Source organism: Chiloscyllium plagiosum, unplaced genomic scaffold (assembly GCF_037043375.1).
Source record: "Chiloscyllium plagiosum isolate Xiang-an unplaced genomic scaffold, Cpla_swu_hap1 HiC_scaffold_25, whole genome shotgun sequence".
Lineage (NCBI taxonomy): Eukaryota > Metazoa > Chordata > Chondrichthyes > Orectolobiformes > Hemiscylliidae > Chiloscyllium > Chiloscyllium plagiosum.
Genome location: NW_028270163.1, coordinates 45,453,171 through 45,470,925, shown reverse-complemented (window position 1 = coordinate 45,470,925; position 17,755 = coordinate 45,453,171). Strand labels below are relative to the sequence as shown.

Sequence of the window (17,755 nt, the reverse complement as noted above, 5' to 3'; positions counted from 1 at the left end):
ATGTGGCTCTAATGGTGCTTGCCAGGAATTAGTTCAAGCCAAACATTGTCCAGGTCTTGCAAAATATAGAGGCAGACTGCTTCAGTAGCTAAGTTGTGAATGATGAATGTCATATAATCAAAACAGCACCACATCAGACATTATGTGCAGGGAAGGTGGCCTTCAAACCAGTTGAATATGATTGACTCAATGGCACGACTCGAGTAACTCCTGCAATAATGTTTGGCTTCCGATGATGACAACTTCTTCCTTTCTTGCACATAACTCTAAATTGTGTAGTTTAGATTTGTGCTAGTAAATAAAGAGGCTATTTGACCCACTGTCAGTGTGCTGGCTCTGATAGAGTGACTTCCTTAGTAGCATGATCCAGAGTTTTCCTTGTAGCCCTACACATTCTTCCTTTTCAGTTAATAATCCAATACTACCCAAAATGCTTCCATTGAATGCTTCATCACACACATGGGCAGCACATTCCCCAAGTCTGAGTCAATCTCTATATGAAGAAGATTTTCCACCTGGCATCGTTTTTTTTTTGCCCATCACAAACTTCTGTCCTCGTTTCATACTCCCAATGGGAAGCTGTTCCTTATTAACTCTCTCCAGACCCCTCATGATTTTGAATACCTCTTTCAAATCACACCTCCGTCTTATCTGCTAACAGTTCTGAATTTTACACACTATTGTCACAAATTGTTTTACATACCTTCTTGAATGGTTGCCATCCTTTTTGAAGTGTGGCATGATACACCAGGTGAGGCCAAACTGACGTTCTGTAAGAGGTTCAGCATAATCTCCTTGCTATTGTACTTTGTATCTTTAATTAACAAAAGTCAAAGTTGTTACATCGCTGAAAAACAGAAATTGGTGCACATCGATACCAAGGTCCCTTTGCTGTTACAATTCTAAAGAGTGTATCTTTCCTTTTATATTACTTCCTCCTACTTTTCCTACCAAAATGAATCATGTCTTATGTCTCTAAATTTCATCCAGTACTTGTCCACCGACTATTGAATACGCTCTTTTGAAATTCTGCACCATCTCCCTCATTGTTCACACAACTTCAGATCATTTACAAATTTTAACTTGTGCAATGTATACAAAAGTTTAGCTCATGAAGACACATCAAGAAGAGCAAGGGTCCTAAACACTGACGTCTTGTGAACTCCACTGAGTCAAATTTTGTTTTGATATCAAGGGTTAGCTTTCCATCACAACTCAAACTTATTGGTTTCCAATGTACCTCAGATTCCTCTTTTGTGGTTTTTGTTTGTTAATTCTTAAGTGCTCCAAAACAATGCATCTTCAATCAACTTTGCAGCACCATCTTGAATATTGATACAACACTTAAAAAAGCATATTAAACAATGGGCATATTTGCTGGACCAGAAAAACTTCTTTGCAGAATTATAATCCAAACTGCAGAGGTCAAACAGTTTATCGTAAAGAAATTTCTTTCTGATTTAAAGTTCACTCATTCATTAAAAACATCAGAATTGTAGCGAAAACTGCAAACTTGCATATATTCAATAACTTATTCATAACATGATATTCACAAGAGCAAGTGAAGTTTTGAAATCAATCACAGGATATGTTCATTGCGAACAAGACCAGGATCTATTGCCCATTCTTTACCTGCTCTTGAATCCAAATAGCAGAGCTCCAGTAGATCACAAGATTGTTTAAGAGATCTGCAATATAACAATCAATGGGTCCGCAACAGACAAAGATGAACCCTCTCTCATGCATTGGAGATCAGAAATTTAAAAAGTGTGACAGTTTTAAGAAAGCTTCCTTCTCTCCAGGAAAACTGGTAAGTGACTGAGTCCACCCAGAGAATTTAGCAGGACAAATATCAGCACTGCTCAGGAATACTGTTAGGGCATCATCTTGTTCCACCAATCTAACCATATTTTAAGTATTGAGTGGAAAATAAGGCAAGAAAATGTTGCTTTGTTAAATGCCTGCTTAAGGTTGCTGGTACACTGTCTCTTTCATCATGTCTGTCACAGGATTGCGAATTCTTAAGGTGGCCACTAAAAAAAACAAAGTTAAGCTAATAATTTTGTACACAGACTGTACTTGATAAATTATACTGTGCCATTGTTGTAACGGATAGATCAACAGGTGAACTAACAGCTGAATATTGAGTGCTTTAACGTTTTAGCCTCAGTTAAAACAATTTATTTTCTAACATTTAAAAATCTTTTCAATGAACAGTGTATGGAGCCAAATTTTAAAGAATTAAATTTTAATTCAAACTCAATGGAAAGGTAAAAATTTATTAGTTTTACTTACAGTCAGATTTCAAATAGTGACTACATTCCCCTTTGAGACTATGCATTTTGGTTCATTCTCCAAAAGGTCTATGGATCAAAATTGTCGCAGACTACCAAAAGTGGTGAGGTTGTTTCAAAGTCATGATGAAAGCAATGAGGATGTTGGGGATAAAGCATGCAATTATCAGAACAAATGGTTTAACATTTAATTTTAAAAAGTGATGAAAACACAGGAAATCTATGTAAATGTGCATATATTTTATCCATGTCACAACAGAGACAACATTATTGTACGCATTTTCAAGAGACAATTTATCAATAAAAGGCAAAAAACACAATGTCAAGACTAAACACAATCAGAAGGAGAAATCTTCAGACAATAAAGTGTTCAAAACCATCAAGATTACAAGGAAAATCAGAATACCAAAGTAGATATATATTGCAGATAATTCACAGTAACAGACATATGATCAGAGCCTGAAATGCTGAAACAGTGGCCTACGTTAACTGCATTGATGTTAGTCAATAATTTGACCCATATACAGTTTAAGTATAGTCTTTTAAACTAACTACTGATAACTAACAGCTGCCAATCCAAACAGCTTTCAGACTGGGTCAGACGCAATGGAAACCATGGCAACTACATAGAAATACATTAAAGGAGATCATCACACTTTTTAGCTTTAAGCTTATTGGAAGCACAGGATATTCAATACTAATTCTGGTATTAGATCAGCATTTTCTATACAGTCCAGAATCGAACACCAAAAACTAAAGTTGCAACTTGGTACTTTATAAAGAAATAGATCTCTTTCAGGTCAGAAGATCGGCAACATTTTCATACAAACATTTTATGATGATGGATATTCAATATTGGACATTACATTCCAGTGATAAATAATTTCTGTACAAAAGGATTAAAATTAATTGGTCTAGAAAACAATTCTGCTTTAACTTTGTACTATGTTCGCAACCCTTCGTCATTTCAATATTCAACAGTGAGCAGAACAGGTTTGGGGACAGTGGGAACACAGTTTAAAAACAGTTCATTGATTTATTTACCAATATGAGACCTATGTGGTGGAAATCTTAGTGGCAATAGAAATCACATGCATCTTCAGGAGTGCTTGATAACAGAGCATAATGAAACTACAAATTAAAACTTGGTAACACTATGCCTAAACCTGATTTTATAAATGAGATATCAATGTCTAAATGTAAAAATAGATCTTTATCTTGACCTAAGTTATTTTTTGGAAGGGAGCTGGGTTGTTTATAGTTCTCACTCTTCCATTTGGAGCCCCTTCATTTAAGGGATATGACAATTAAATTTTGCACTACAAATTCAATTTTAGGAAAGCACAATTCTAACTTAGCTATTTGGTTTATTTGTGACTGAAACAGAAAGAACTTTTAACCAGTAATGTAAACAACATCCAATTCAGTTTTGTCTGCTTCAAGTTGAAGCACAGAAACTCTCAGCATAAAAGCAATATTGCACTGAGTGAATCAAGAATGGGACAGTCCATACAAGGTTATTTTGGTTTATCTGAAACAAATACTACAGATGGTCTATTTCTATGATGTATATGACACAGTCAATACAAACCACTGTTACTGATGCTAAACAAATTTGAAAAAAGTTAGTTCATGTTGAAACAACTATAAAACTACTGCAGATGGTGGAATTCTGAAATAAAAACAAAGTGCAGAAGTAATGCAACAGATCTGGCAGCATTGTGGATAGAGAAACAGAGTTAATATTTCAGGTCCATGGTTTTTCTTCCAAATTGCTGAGTTTGTTCCACACTTGGCTTTTAATTTGTGTTGGGCTGTTTGGTAAGGTGGGAGGGGGTAGCAGCAGAAGGCAGAAAGTTACAAACAAGTACAATAGCTCTCTACTTAATCTCTGGAGTACATAGTCCAATTTCTATTCTCCAACTTTGGCAGCTCTGTGCAAGAAGCATTTAAATAGTGGACTTGAACATTAAGACTGGTTAAACAGGGATGCACATTAGTATTCGAGCTACGCTACACATAACCAAGTGATTACATTGCTGAACCGTGGAGAGGAACCCTGGGGAGGGCAGAAACAGGGGACATGCCTGAAGGTGGCAGGAGTAATTAAGAGTGTCATCAGCAAAGCAGATGGGATCTAGGAATTCGTAAACAGAGGTATCTTACATAAAAGCAGAGAAGTTATCCTAAACCTTTATAAAGTTTTGATTGTAGGTCACGACTAGAGATTAATACCCATTTCTGGTCACCATACTTTGCAAGTGTGCGTTGTCACTTAAGAGGAGATTTGCTTGAATGGTTCCAAGGATGAAGAATTTTTAGCTACAAGATGAGATTGGAGAAATAGGTTTGGTCTGTTTGAAGCAAAGGAAGTGCAAGAGGTATAGAGGCATTCGAAATAATGGAGACAAACCACACTGAAGAAGAAATCTTTTTAAACAAAGCAGATGGCAATGATCTGAAACTTGCCACCTATGACTTTGGTGTAAAGCATAGATCAACAATGTTTTCAAATGGCAAAGCAAATGAACATTTCAGGGAGGTAAACTTTTGGGGCAAGGGGAATAATGTTGGGGAATAGGATTCATTGGAATGCTGTACCAAACTGTGAGGTTGACAAAGCTTCAAAACAATTTTGATAAGCTGGACAGATAATGTCAGCTGAAATTCATTGCAGAGAAGGTGAGGAGATGCATTTTATTAAAAATATGGATAGCAATATAAAACAAAAAGGGCCCAAATCTAAAGTAATGCAGGAGCAGAGGGATCTGGATATGTGTGCGCACAGAGCATTGAAGGAGGCAGGACAGGTAGGGTGAACAATTAATGAAGTATATAGTACCCTGGGTTTTATTAATCGAAAAAAAAAGCAAGGCGGTAATCCTGGAAGTTGTTACAACCCTCGATTCGGTCTTGCTTGGATTACAATTCTGGGTGCAAAACTATAAGGAGGATGTGAAGGCATTGAAGAGGGAGATTGCACAAGAGATTTACAAAAATGACTTTAGGGATGAGAAACTGAGTTTTGAGGATACATTGGAGAGGTTGTCACTGCTTCCTTTACAGCAACAACAGCAATGAAGATAGGTGGCAGGTTTAAAAATCACGAGGGGGCTGTTTAGAAGAGGTACAGAGATTGCTCCCACTCATAAAAGGATAGGGAATGACAAAGCACAGAAAGTAAATTTAGAAAGAAGCAAATGTGATGGGATAAAAAAAAACAAATGGTTCAGATTTGGGATGCAAAGTGTAGTGGAGGCAAGTTCTACTGAGGCATTGAAGAGGGCATTAGATGAACAGAAAATATTTAAACATATGCGGAAAAGGCAAGAGAATGGCACCAAGTCATGATTCTAATTTGGAGAGTAATGCAGATACAATGGACTGAATGGCCTTCTTCTGTGATTCTGGCTATTCATGAGCACTCTCAAGGTCTTGAATGACAGATCATAAACTCTCCTCACCCACCAGTTTCACTGCTTCTACATTTTAACATAATAAATAATTGTCAAATAAAACATTTCAGTCCTGTAAATATAAAAATAATTTTCAAAAGGAAAAGGGAAACAAAACTGACCCATGCAACACAGCTTCAGTCCATCTTATTACTTTAGACAATATTTCAAAACTAATTTCTGGTCCTAGTGCCAATTTACACAGTGATTTTCAGCTTAACGTTTAGATGAATGTACACAAAGCAAACTTATCAGAACAAAATTACAAATGAATAATAGTCTTATTAACCCAGATTGTGGATGAGAAGGGAAGACAGTGTGAGAGTGAGAGTGAGAGTGAGGATGGGAGTGAGTGTGAGAGAGGCTGACTGCTTTAGTCAGGTCACAACACTAGAATGCTCACTGATTCACACAAAGAAAGAAAATGCATCAAGTATTCCCCACCATTTAACAAATCCTTTAGAAGCAGCGGCATCCAAACATAAAATTGCAGGAGCCACGATTAAATTTTTGAACTTCAACACAGCAACTTTCAGCATCCAGCATAGTGAACCACTTTGCGTAGTTAGTAATGACAGACTGGAGACCAAGCCTTATAACTCAAAATTAATACTAATAATTAATTGATATGCAACCGTTACTTCATAAAATGAAAAAACCTGGCCTGCAGATGAAAAATAGACAATAAATTTTTTAAAAATATAATATTCTCAGCTAAACAGATTATTTCACTTCTGATGTAAACTCGACCATTCATGGCTTTTAACAAGAATAAATATCGATGTAAGACCATGGGTAAAAGGCAAACTAAAAAATGGTTTACATACATATAGATGCTGCTGTGCTTCAGTTTCAATAATTCCATTTACTATTTCTATTGAGAGTCTAACAGTTAACATTGAAGTATATTTTTTAACAGAGCCATTACTGCGAAAAGCACAAATCTGAACACTGAAACACTGGTTGGACTCCTAACTGAAATTTATTTGAAGCAATATGTATATCTGATTTAACCATGAAATGTCTCTCTTTGAATTTTAGCTCAATGGAGGCATATGTTTACCATTGAGTGCTATGCAAATTAATACAAAATTATGTTACAGAATCAAAGAAAGCAAAATACATTCAAGTTAGCAGACATTGCCTTTACCCCCAAAATGATATGCCTCAGAATTGTAATTGAGTTCAGCCTGATGTCAGTAAAGTTCAATAATAGCTTTGTAGCCTTGAATGTCCTCTTTGCAAAAAAATAACTAACCAGTTAACCACATAAATTTGATTTTAACAAGTCATTTTAGTTGATACTGGAAACCTAAATAACATTCCATTGAACTAAATTCAATTATGTTGCTCAAATATTAACACTAGCAGATTACCTTTACTTGCTCAGAATTCTGAAAACACATTTAAATCCTTTCAATACAGTTTAAACAAGATATGAACTTAGGTGGCACTTCAATCTGTAACTTCTTAAAATACATTTTTTTTAACAAACAAAACGTAAACTCTTGATAAGTTAAACATTAGAAAATACACTTTTCCACAGGAAAGTATTGTTAAATTCTAACTCCACCTTTTTTTATTTAAATATTAACATATTTCACATCAGTATAATGATAATTTCTTTCTTCTAATATCCTAAAGCACCTAAACACAGGTATTTTACAGGAAATTATTATTTAATGAAAGGTAATGAGTCTTGGTTTAAAGAGCTGAAGATTTGAAGCAAAGGGAAGCCAAACCCTAAATTGAAGCCCTGTAAAGCAGCAGGTTCTGTACATTCTCACTAAATCATTGATCAACATATACAGTTACATTTTAATGTGTACTGACTGTTCCCAGTGTCTGGTTTCTATTCAGAGTACCAATTCTACACAGTTTCAGTTAAGAGTACTCTGCTGGGAAAAATAGCAAGTACCTTCAGTAATGAATATACACACTGTAGAAGTATGATTAAATGGAATTGAAACTATCCTAATACACAGGTTGAGAACTAAACGTTTGGAGGTGTCCATTATCCCCAATAGCAATAATATGACACTGGAAAAGTTGATTTTCTAAACAACTAATCTTGACATTCAGAACCTTATTCTAACAAGTTTCCTGGAAACAGAGAGAACACTGTTTTGACACCTAACAGATCATTTTTTCTTAATATTGCGCAAAAGGAAATTAATGCTAACATGCAGCATTTTGGCAAACTCAAAATGCTGCATGTTAATCACAGCTAATTCCTTACTGTTCTCTAAAGGTCAACCAAATGATATCCATTTTATAGGCACTTATTTTACGAACTGTCAAGCAGATTCAATACCTGATACATTAAATAAAGTGAAACTGCAGACTAATCGAATAAGAAACTAAATTGTGAACTGGGACACCTGGGGGGGGGGGGGGGGGGGCTGAAGAGAGCAGGCTAATCATCTTTAATTGCTTGGAAATGGCATGCAATGCAAAACAAAGAGGGAAAATATATTTTTTACTTCAACGATTCAGCAGAAGAGATGCAAGGCAAAACAAAAAGGAAAAATGGCAGCTACAGAGGAAACATTTAGCTAAATGGGGTTAGGTAAACGTTGACACAATTCAATATAAATGATGGAAATGCTTGAATCTTGCGCTGTATATAAAACTATATATTCAACTAAACAGGTATAAAATAGCCAGTTAACAGAAGCAGATAACAGTGCAGAACTTCCACAATGCAGGGATTTAGCTTGTTACTTCTTATGTTTGATCATCAGTTGAATCTGAATGTATCTATAATAAAATGGGACATTTTTCCCATGACCAATTGGTCAAAATGCACACAACATGGAGTAATGCAACTGAATATCATGACTAGCTGCTACCGTGCAATTTAGGACTTCCGTTTTCATTCCTCCAAGGGCAAGAGAAAATTAATAAACTGGCAATGCAATTTTGCATTTTGTCACATAAACCAGAAACAATCTAACATACTGCATTTCTATGGACTTCTGAATCAAGTTTTTGCTTTGGACGCGATGAGTTTCAAAGAATTCTAGAAATGTAATCCATACTCAATTGCAGATCCTCAGTTCATGGCTGGTTTAGTCTCACACTGCAACCATTGAGCCTCTCCTCCAGACATCTTAGTATGGGTTGCTGGCCACCACAAATTGCTTCAGCATCAGTCTTATTGTTCAAACCAAAGACACTGAACGTAGGTCTGCATCGCTTAAAAGTTCTTAGCATTGCTTCTGCCTGTGGACATGTTCAACTAACTGAACTCTGTGTTCCTCTGCAAAAGTAAGCAAAGATATTAAGTACATAAAGACATGACTAATTTGTGTTACTTTGAAACTTTTTTTAACATTCTAAACATTTTCCTTTAACTATCCCAAAATAACTACATTATGCAATACCTATTATTCTGCAACTTAATCGTTAACATAAATATGCAATTTAGATATTAAAATATTTATTGCTTATTGTCACAATTACTTAAATACAGAAATTATGTAACTGAAATAAGCTTTCATCAGGATTTAACAAACTGTCTGACAATTTCATAAATGTACCAATCTGAAAAGAACTGCAGTTATTTACTATTTATTTGTCGCATAGAATTGATGACAGCCTTTTTCATTGTTATCTGACAAAATTGATTAACATGAGCAAACCTTCAGAGAATTAGATTAGATTACTTACAGTGTGGAAACAGGCCCTTCGGCCCAACAAGTCCACACCGACCCGCCGAAGCGTAACCCACCCATTCCCCTTTACCTAACACTACGAGCAATTTAGCATGACCAATTCACCTGACGTGCACATCTTTGGACTGTGGGAGGAAACCAGAGCACCCGGAGGAAACCCACGCAGACACGGGGAGAATGTGCAAACTCGACACAGTCAGTCGCCTGAGTCGGGAATTGAACCCGACAAGTACAAATAAAAAAGACACACAAATGTAAAAACTCCAACACCTAGAATCTAGGACACATTCAGGCATTTGCAAACAACAACTTGAGAGAATCAGGAAGAGAAGGTACATTTGGTCATCCAATAATTGGGAGTTGAACATAGTCCAATGTTGCCCTGATGGAAGAGACGGTCACATTGTTATCGATACCAAATTTTTTTTAAAAAAAGATAGCATACATTTTCTTTCAAGACTGCACTCTGGGACTGAAGTTAAAAATCACTCTACACCAGGTTATAGTCCAACAGGTTTATTTGGAAGTACTAGCTTTCAGCGCACCGCTCCTTCATCAGGTCGCTGTGGAGCTGGATCATTAGACAAAGAGTTTATAGCAAAAGATTACAGTGTCATGTAACTGAAAAGATATATTGAACAAACCGAGAGAGCATTCTAAGTTTGTTCAAAATATTGTTTCAATTGCATGACACTATAATCTTTTGCTATAAATTCTATGTCTAATGATCCTGCTCCACAGCTACCTGAAGAAGGAGCAGCACTCCAAAAGCTAGTGCTTCCAAATAAATCTGTTGGACTATAACCTGGTGTTGTGTGATTTTTAAACTTTGTCCACCCCAGTCCGACACCAACACCTCCGCACTCTGAAGCTGAAAGCACTCTTTTCCTCTGTGGGTTCTCCCTTAGGCAACTTCACTGTATTACTGTGGTATATTCAATTTAAAAATGCCACAGGTATATTCCTAGTCACCCACATATATTCACAGTCACAAACACAGTTATGTAGGAAGCAGTAAGCTACATTCTAGTGAAAAACAAGTCTGTTTGCCCAAATTGCAACAACGGCTTTATATAGCCCCTTCAGCACAGCAAAACAAATAAGGGTGTTTGAAAGCTATTATCAAGCAAAATATGACACCACATTGCATCAGATAACATCAAGACTTGGTCAAAGGGACAGATTTTAGGAATCATCTTAAAGATGATAGAGAGATAGAAAGCAAAGGGGTTTAAGAAAGGAATGCAGATAATGTTCCCAATGCTGGAGATGGGGACCACTATTAAAACTGGCCACCATGATGGCATGTGATGAAGAAATGTTTGTTCGAAGGAGACTTTTAGAAACACTCAAAACAAAGTTTGTTTATACTGTTGCTTATATATGTTTAATGAAAGTGTACATTCACAACAATTTTTTTGTTCCTACAATAAGGAGGGAGAAGAATATGTTTAGATAGCTTAAGTGTCACCATTAGTTTGTGGAAGGACATGATTAACATTTTCAGGTTATCATCAAGTGTCACTGCATGCTTCACCGAGAGGTGGCATTACCAACAAACGCATCTGGTGGAATAAAGGTTTTAGGCCTGAACAGCTGTAGACACAATTGTTCATGCAGTAATGATGAAAAGCTTGCTATACAGGAGGGCTTGGATGCAGGAGGTTTAAGGGTGGAGGACATTGCAGAAATAATGAAAGGTGCTCCCAAGATCAGGGTTGAGAAGTTTCAAGCAGAAACTTTGCTATACCTTGCCTCCCCCTCCTCACAAACAGAATGGGGTGACACGTTTTTGAGATTTGTTGCATTGGAAAATGAGCGCATTTTGAGTACTCAATTTTGTGGGGACACATGCTTTGAGGAGATAAGGGAGCAGCTTTGGTCTGAATTAACTCATTACATCCAGGATGTGAATCATTGATGGTAACAATGGAAAAATGTCACATTGCTGGTCTTTGTTCACATGTGGTAAAACACAGTGAAACAGCATCAATACTTACTTTAAAACCTGGAAAACTTCACTGAATGAGTAGTAGACCAAAAATTCCTTCTGTTTTGCATTTGCTGGAAAGCATTGAAGTTTCTTTTCCTCTCTCTTTTAAGTCCCTTTAATTTTTTAACCTGAAAACATAAAATGCTTACATCAGCATTGCAGGCAGTACCAATAACAGACAAAAGCAAAACCTCTCTCCAGTGATCTTGGTGGACCTTTGAGATGACTTCCACTTTACTCAGAGTAGTAGGGGTGTGGAACGCACTGCCTGCAACAGTAGTAGACTCGCTAACTTTAAGGGCATTTAAAAGATCATTAGATTGGCGTATAGACAAGAATAGAATAGTGTAGGTTAGATGGGCTTCAAATTAGTTCCACAGGTCGGTGCAATATCGAGGGCTGAAGGGCCTGTACTGTGCTGTAATGTTCTATGTTTCGAATATTGATTTGTGACCTTATTTTGTTTATTCAGAGAGGCACACAGGCTCAGCAGTGGAGTGCAAACTAAGTGCCTCTGAATTGCTCCAGGGTAGAGTCCCAAATCAAAAAGCAAAATGTTTCTCAACTTCCAGCACAGAGTCACGCTGAATAAGATGAGTGACAAATATGAAGTGCTCAATTCTGGGGCACTTGCTTTAAGCATTCCATGATACTACTGTGTTTAACTGATGGCGAAAAGGTGAACTGCAGGAAACAACAGTTTGATTGTGCAGTTGTTGCACTCCCAATCATTCTGTGGCAAAAGGTCAGCTGTTTCTATTATTGGAGTTTTATTTTTCTGCAATTGGGAGCCACTCGTCAACTTCAATTCAGGCAACAGATCGTCAGGTGGAATGATTAGACAGAACGATTGTGGGAAGTCAATGCATTTTGAGATGGGGTTGCCAGGGAGAGGAAAGATTAGACAGAAGTCAGAAATTGCCAACGTTTAATCTGCACCCAGTTTTATGAAATCTGAATAGTCTTACATACTGGAATTCAATTATCTACTGACAAATTCTCAGATAAACTCTTACCTTCCCCCTGTCAAATTCTTCATCCCATTCATCAACAACTGCATCTTCTGCCTGTTTTGTGTCATATTCAGCATCTTGGCTAACAGCCGACACTGCTCCACCCCAAGTCAGCACTAAAAACAGAGTTGTCAATGGAAAGGTTCATGATATTTTAGTCTTAAGCATTTAAAAATACAGGCTGCTGGGAAGAATGAAAGTGCCGACTAATCATTTTTGTATCATGTCTGTCAATTAATGTATACAGGGGGGAAAAAACGCACTTGCTGATCTGTAACTATCTCAAACACTTCTTTGAAAGATCCCTCAGGACTATAAAGTATTCATACTCAAATCTGTAAGTAGTCAGCTAAATCAGTGGTGATGCAAAAGATCAAATGATGGAGAAATCCTGAAGAGTAATGCTAACTGTGTTATGCTCCTCTTGCTCAACGTGGGAGCTCAGGGACACAGCTGATGTCCCTGGCTCCTTCACGTGCAAGAAGTGTGTCCAGTTGCAGCTCTTGTTAGACCGTCTAACGGCTCTGGAGCTGCGGATGGACTCACTTTGCAGCATACTCGATGCTGAGGGGGGTCGTAGATAGCACATGTAGTGAATTGGTCACACTGCAGATTAGAATTGCCGAGGGAGAAAAGGAATAGGTGACCAAAAGGTAGAGAAACAGCAGGATTGTGCCAGGAGAGATGGCTCACCAAGAGAAGGCAGCAGTAGCCAAGTTCATGGCACTGTAGCTGGCTCTGCTGTTCAGAAAAGCCGGAAAAAGAGTAGAAGGGCGATAGTCATAGGGGATTCAATTGCAAAGGGAGTTTCCATACCACAGACGTCAGGCTCACAGGTCTGTAATTACCTGGATTATCCCTGCTACCCTTCTTAAACAAGGGGACATTACCCTTTTACTCATATATAAGGAGCAAGAGGGTAACTAGGGAAAGGATTGGCCCACTCAAGGTCAAAGGAGGAAAGATATGTGGGCAGTCAGAGAAAACGGGTGAGATTCTTAATGAGTACTTTTCATCGGTATTCACCAAGGAGAGGGAGGTGGCGGATATTGAGGTTAGGGATAGATCTTTGATTACTTTAGGTCAAGTCTGCATAAGGAGGGAGGAACTGTTATGTATTCGAAAAAGCATTAAAGGTGGACAAGTCCCCAGGTCCAGATGGGATCTATCCCAGGTTTCTGAGGGAAGCAAGAGTGGAAATAGCTGGTGCTTTAACAGACATTTTTGTAGCATTTTTGAACACAGGGGACGTCCCAGAGTACTGGAGAACTGCTAATGTTGTCCCCTTATTTAAGAAGGGTAGCAGGGATAATCCAGGTAATTACAGACCAGTGAGCCTGACGTTTGTGGTACGGAAACTACTGGAGAAGCTAATAAGGGATAGGATATATACATACTTGGAAGAAAACCAGCTTATCAGTGATGGGCAGCATGGTTTTGTGCAAGGAAGGTCATGTCTTACAAATCTAATAGAGTTATTTGAAAAGGTGACAAAGTTGATTGATGAGGGCAGGGATGTAGATGTCATATACATGGACTTCAGTAAAGGGTTTGATAAGGTTCCCCATGGTAGGCTGATGAAGGAGTGGCATTGCATGGGTCCAGGGTATTCTAACTAGATGGATAGAGAACTGGTTGGGCAACACGAGACAAAGAGTAAAAGTGGAATGGAGCTTCTCAAAATAGAGAACTGCAACCAGTGATGTCCCACAGGGATCCGTGCTGGGACCATTGTTGTTTGTGATATACATAAATGATTTGGAGGAAGGTGTAGGGTGCCTCATTAGCAAGTTTGCAGATGACACTAAGATTAATGGAGGAGCAGGTAGTGAAGGGGACTGTCAAAAAATACAGCAGAAAAAGACAGACTGGAGAGTTGGACAAGAGAAATGGCAGATGGAATTCAATCAGGACAAATATGAGATGATGCATTTTGGAAGACACAACTCAAGACCAAACTATACAGTAAACAGAAAAGTCCTGGGGAAAATTGAAATAGAGAGAGATCTGGGCGTTCAAGTCCATTGTTTCTGAAGGTGGCAATGCAGGTCAGTGCAATGTGGTCAAGGCAGCATACGGCATGCTTTCCTTCATCAGACAGGGTATTGAATATAAAAGGGTTGGTAGATCATGTTACAGTTGTATAAGACTTTGGTCCAGCCACATTTGGAATACTGCATATAGTTCTGGTCGCCACATTACGAAAAGGATGTGGATGCTTTGGAGAGAGTGCAGAGGCGGTTCACCAGGATGTTGCCTGGTATGGAGGGCACTAGCTATGAAGAGAGGTTGAGTAGATTAGGATTATTTTCATTGGAAAGGAGGTGTTTGAGGGGGGACATGATGGAGGCCTACAAAATCATGAGAGGTGTAGACAGGGTGGATAGCAAGAAACTTTTTCCCCCCCCAAAAGTGGAGGACTCAAATACTAGGGGCCATGATTTCAAAGTGATGGGAAAAGTTTCGGGGAGATATACGGGGAAAGTTCTTCACGCAGATGGTGGTGGGTGCCTAGAATGCATTGCCAGTGGAGGTGCTAGGGGCGGGAACAATGATGTCATTTAAGATGTATCTAGACAGATACATGAATGGGCAGAGAGCAAAGGGATACAGAAGTTTAGAAAATAGGCAGCAGGTTTAGATAGAGGATCTGGATCAGCGCAGGCTTGCAGAGCCGAAGGGCCTGTTCCTGTGCTGTAAATGTCCTTCGTACTGTACAGACCACACGCTGAGTGTACATCATTAAGGAAATGCTGAACTAAGAATAATCTCAAGATGACCACACACACTACCAAACTCGACTAATCTATATACAGCAGCTAATCGCTTCCACGACTACCATTAGGTTAACAGAAAGCACAAGTTTTCAAGAAACATCAAACTAACAAAATATTGAACGCAATTCACGTAGTACTTTACTGAGACTTCAGCACATGCCTACAGTTATCATTTACTAGTGGTAAATGAATTTACAGTACTACCAAGACAGGAGACTCCAAAGCAACAAAATAGCTTCAAATGAGTTACTTTTTCCTACCTTCAGTTCCATATGCCTTGTTGCTTGAGTGTTTTAAAAGCTCTTGAACGACACTGGATTGCTTCTTCCCATCCCAGGCTAAGCTTGCAATGGGTGTGACAGCAGGTGCAGGTCTCTCCTCACTGGAATGCTTTTCAGAGCGTTTATACCCTTCTGTTATCTGGCTGTCCCACATGAACACTGGGACTTGAACAGAGAATAGCAGGCAATGTTAATGAAGTAACAATCTGTTCCAATGCAAGGTTATTTGATTTGCGCCAAAGCTCCACTATAATCCTCGGCTGCAATCTTGTTCTGTACAGAGGAACCTCGATTCTCCAGCATTCGATTAACTGAAGTTTGGACTATCCGAACAAGATTGCAAGGTCCCGATGCTGGGCCAACTGTGTTATCTGGCATTCAATTAACTGAACGAAATATTCCCTGGCCGTGTCCTTTGGATAATCAAGATTCCTTTGCACAGGCTTCAAGGCTATACAACACATTGATTAAAGTGGCATTTAAATATATAAGGATAAACTAAGAGAAATTATTCTCATTACTCTAACAGCCATCCAAGTTAGCGAAGAAAAAGGTCGAATGTCGGTCTCAGGACATCACATAGGATTATTTTAGAAAAATTAATTCATGGGATGTGGACATCACTGGCTGGGGTCGACATTTATTACCAACCCATAGTTGCCCTTGAGAAGGTGTTGCTGACGTGGCTTCTGGAACCACTGCAGTCCATTTTCCGTAGAACATACGAACGAGGAGCAGGAGTAGGCAATTTAGCCTCTCAAGCCTACTCCGCCACTGAAAACCATCTTGGCCGATCTCTTCTCAGCCTCAACTCCACTTTCCTACCTGCTCCCCATAACTCTTTAACCCATTACTAATTAAAAATCTGTCCGTCGCCTCCTCAGATTTATTCAGTGCCCCAATGTCCACCATAGCCTGGTTAGTGAATTCCACAGGTTCACGACATTTTGAGAAGTAATTCTTCGACACCGGTTTTAAATCTGCCCAGTTTTGACTGCTGGATCCATTCGAAGTTTGTCCCAATCAGCACAGTGTTAGTGCCACACAATGATGTCAGGAATTCACAAGGTGAAGGTGGGATTCAAATGCAAACAACAGACGTTTTTACAGAAGGGAGGATTGGAAGGTGGAATGGAAGATATTACAAAAACTCATACCCATAATTAATTCCTTATCAATTGGCCCACTCCCTCATTCCCCTAATCATGCACTTGACTCAATTGCAAATGCTTTCCTCTAGCCTCCTGATTAGATGAAGCACAAAGACTCAGTTATGAATCAACAAACTTTCTAGTTATCTGCCAGATATGTTTAGCCTTGCAGTTTCAAGTCTACACAGGCCTTAAGGAAAGGAAAAGAAAAGAAAAATCATAACATGAAATTATTGCTGCAACGGGATATATCCAATATATTTAAGAAATAAGGATAACAAACACAGCCCAGGCCAAAACTGTACAATGGGGTAAATGAACTGAGGCCTGAGCCTGGTGAAGGAACAAACCTGCTTTACTGGGATCAAGTGCAGTCTTTAACTTAAACCAACTGTAATGGGGACAATCCATCATTTGAATTCACAACATCCAAAGGAAAGAGATAAAGTGGAAACTTGGACTTGGACTTAGAAGAATCAAGTGTGACTGTCTGTGTGGAATTTGCACATTCTCCACATGTCTGCGTGGCCTTCCTCTGGGTGCTCTGGTTTTTCTCCCACAATCCAAAGATGTGCAGGTTAGGTAGACTGGCCATGGACAATTGCCCAGCAATGTGGAAATTATGTGGATTAGCAATGGGAAATGCAGGGTGACAGTGATAGGGGAGTGGGGGATACAGTCTGGGTGGGATGCTCTTTGGGGGTTGGTGTGGATTCACTGGGCTGACAAGCCTGCTTCTGCACTGGAGTGACTCAATGATTCTCTCTCAATAAAAATATATAAAGGGCTTGGCAGAGAAAATGCCAAGAGGCTCTTTCCCTTATATCAGTTGCTAACATTCGAACCCAACTCAGATCAATGGTCCCCATCATGTTGGCATGACCCCCATTATGAGCTCTTCATTCTTCATGGTATGTTATCATCTATCCTTTTTCTGTCGAACTAACATTCTCTCTCTTTCTGGCACCGTTCCACCAATCCACTCACTACCCCTGCAACCACCTCCCCCAGCACCTATCCACTCTCTCCTTCCAGCCCACCCTGTCTTCAGCATACATACCAGCTTCTCTCAGCTACTACCAGTTCTAAACAAGGCTCACTGGACTTAAAATGC

General features: G+C 38.8%; 1 protein-coding gene across 4 annotated transcripts in view; it reads right to left on the bottom strand.

The window, feature by feature from the left end:
- Positions 1 to 6,712: 6,712 nt before the first annotated feature.
- The window catches only part of usp36 (ubiquitin specific peptidase 36), an 84,209-nt gene continuing 73,166 nt past the window's right edge, over positions 6,713 to 17,755 (bottom strand). For 2 of the 4 annotated variants that reach the window (XM_043714918.2, XM_043714917.2), the window contains exons 18-21: positions 15,470 to 15,655; positions 12,436 to 12,548; positions 11,427 to 11,547; positions 6,713 to 9,011 (exon numbers count right to left, since the gene is read on the bottom strand). In XM_043714918.2, the coding sequence (XP_043570853.2) occupies positions 11,428 to 11,547; positions 12,436 to 12,548; positions 15,470 to 15,655 (419 nt within the window). In that variant the 3' untranslated portion in view covers positions 6,713 to 9,011; position 11,427. The other 2 variants (XM_088000688.1, XM_088000689.1) reach the window with 2 other exon arrangements.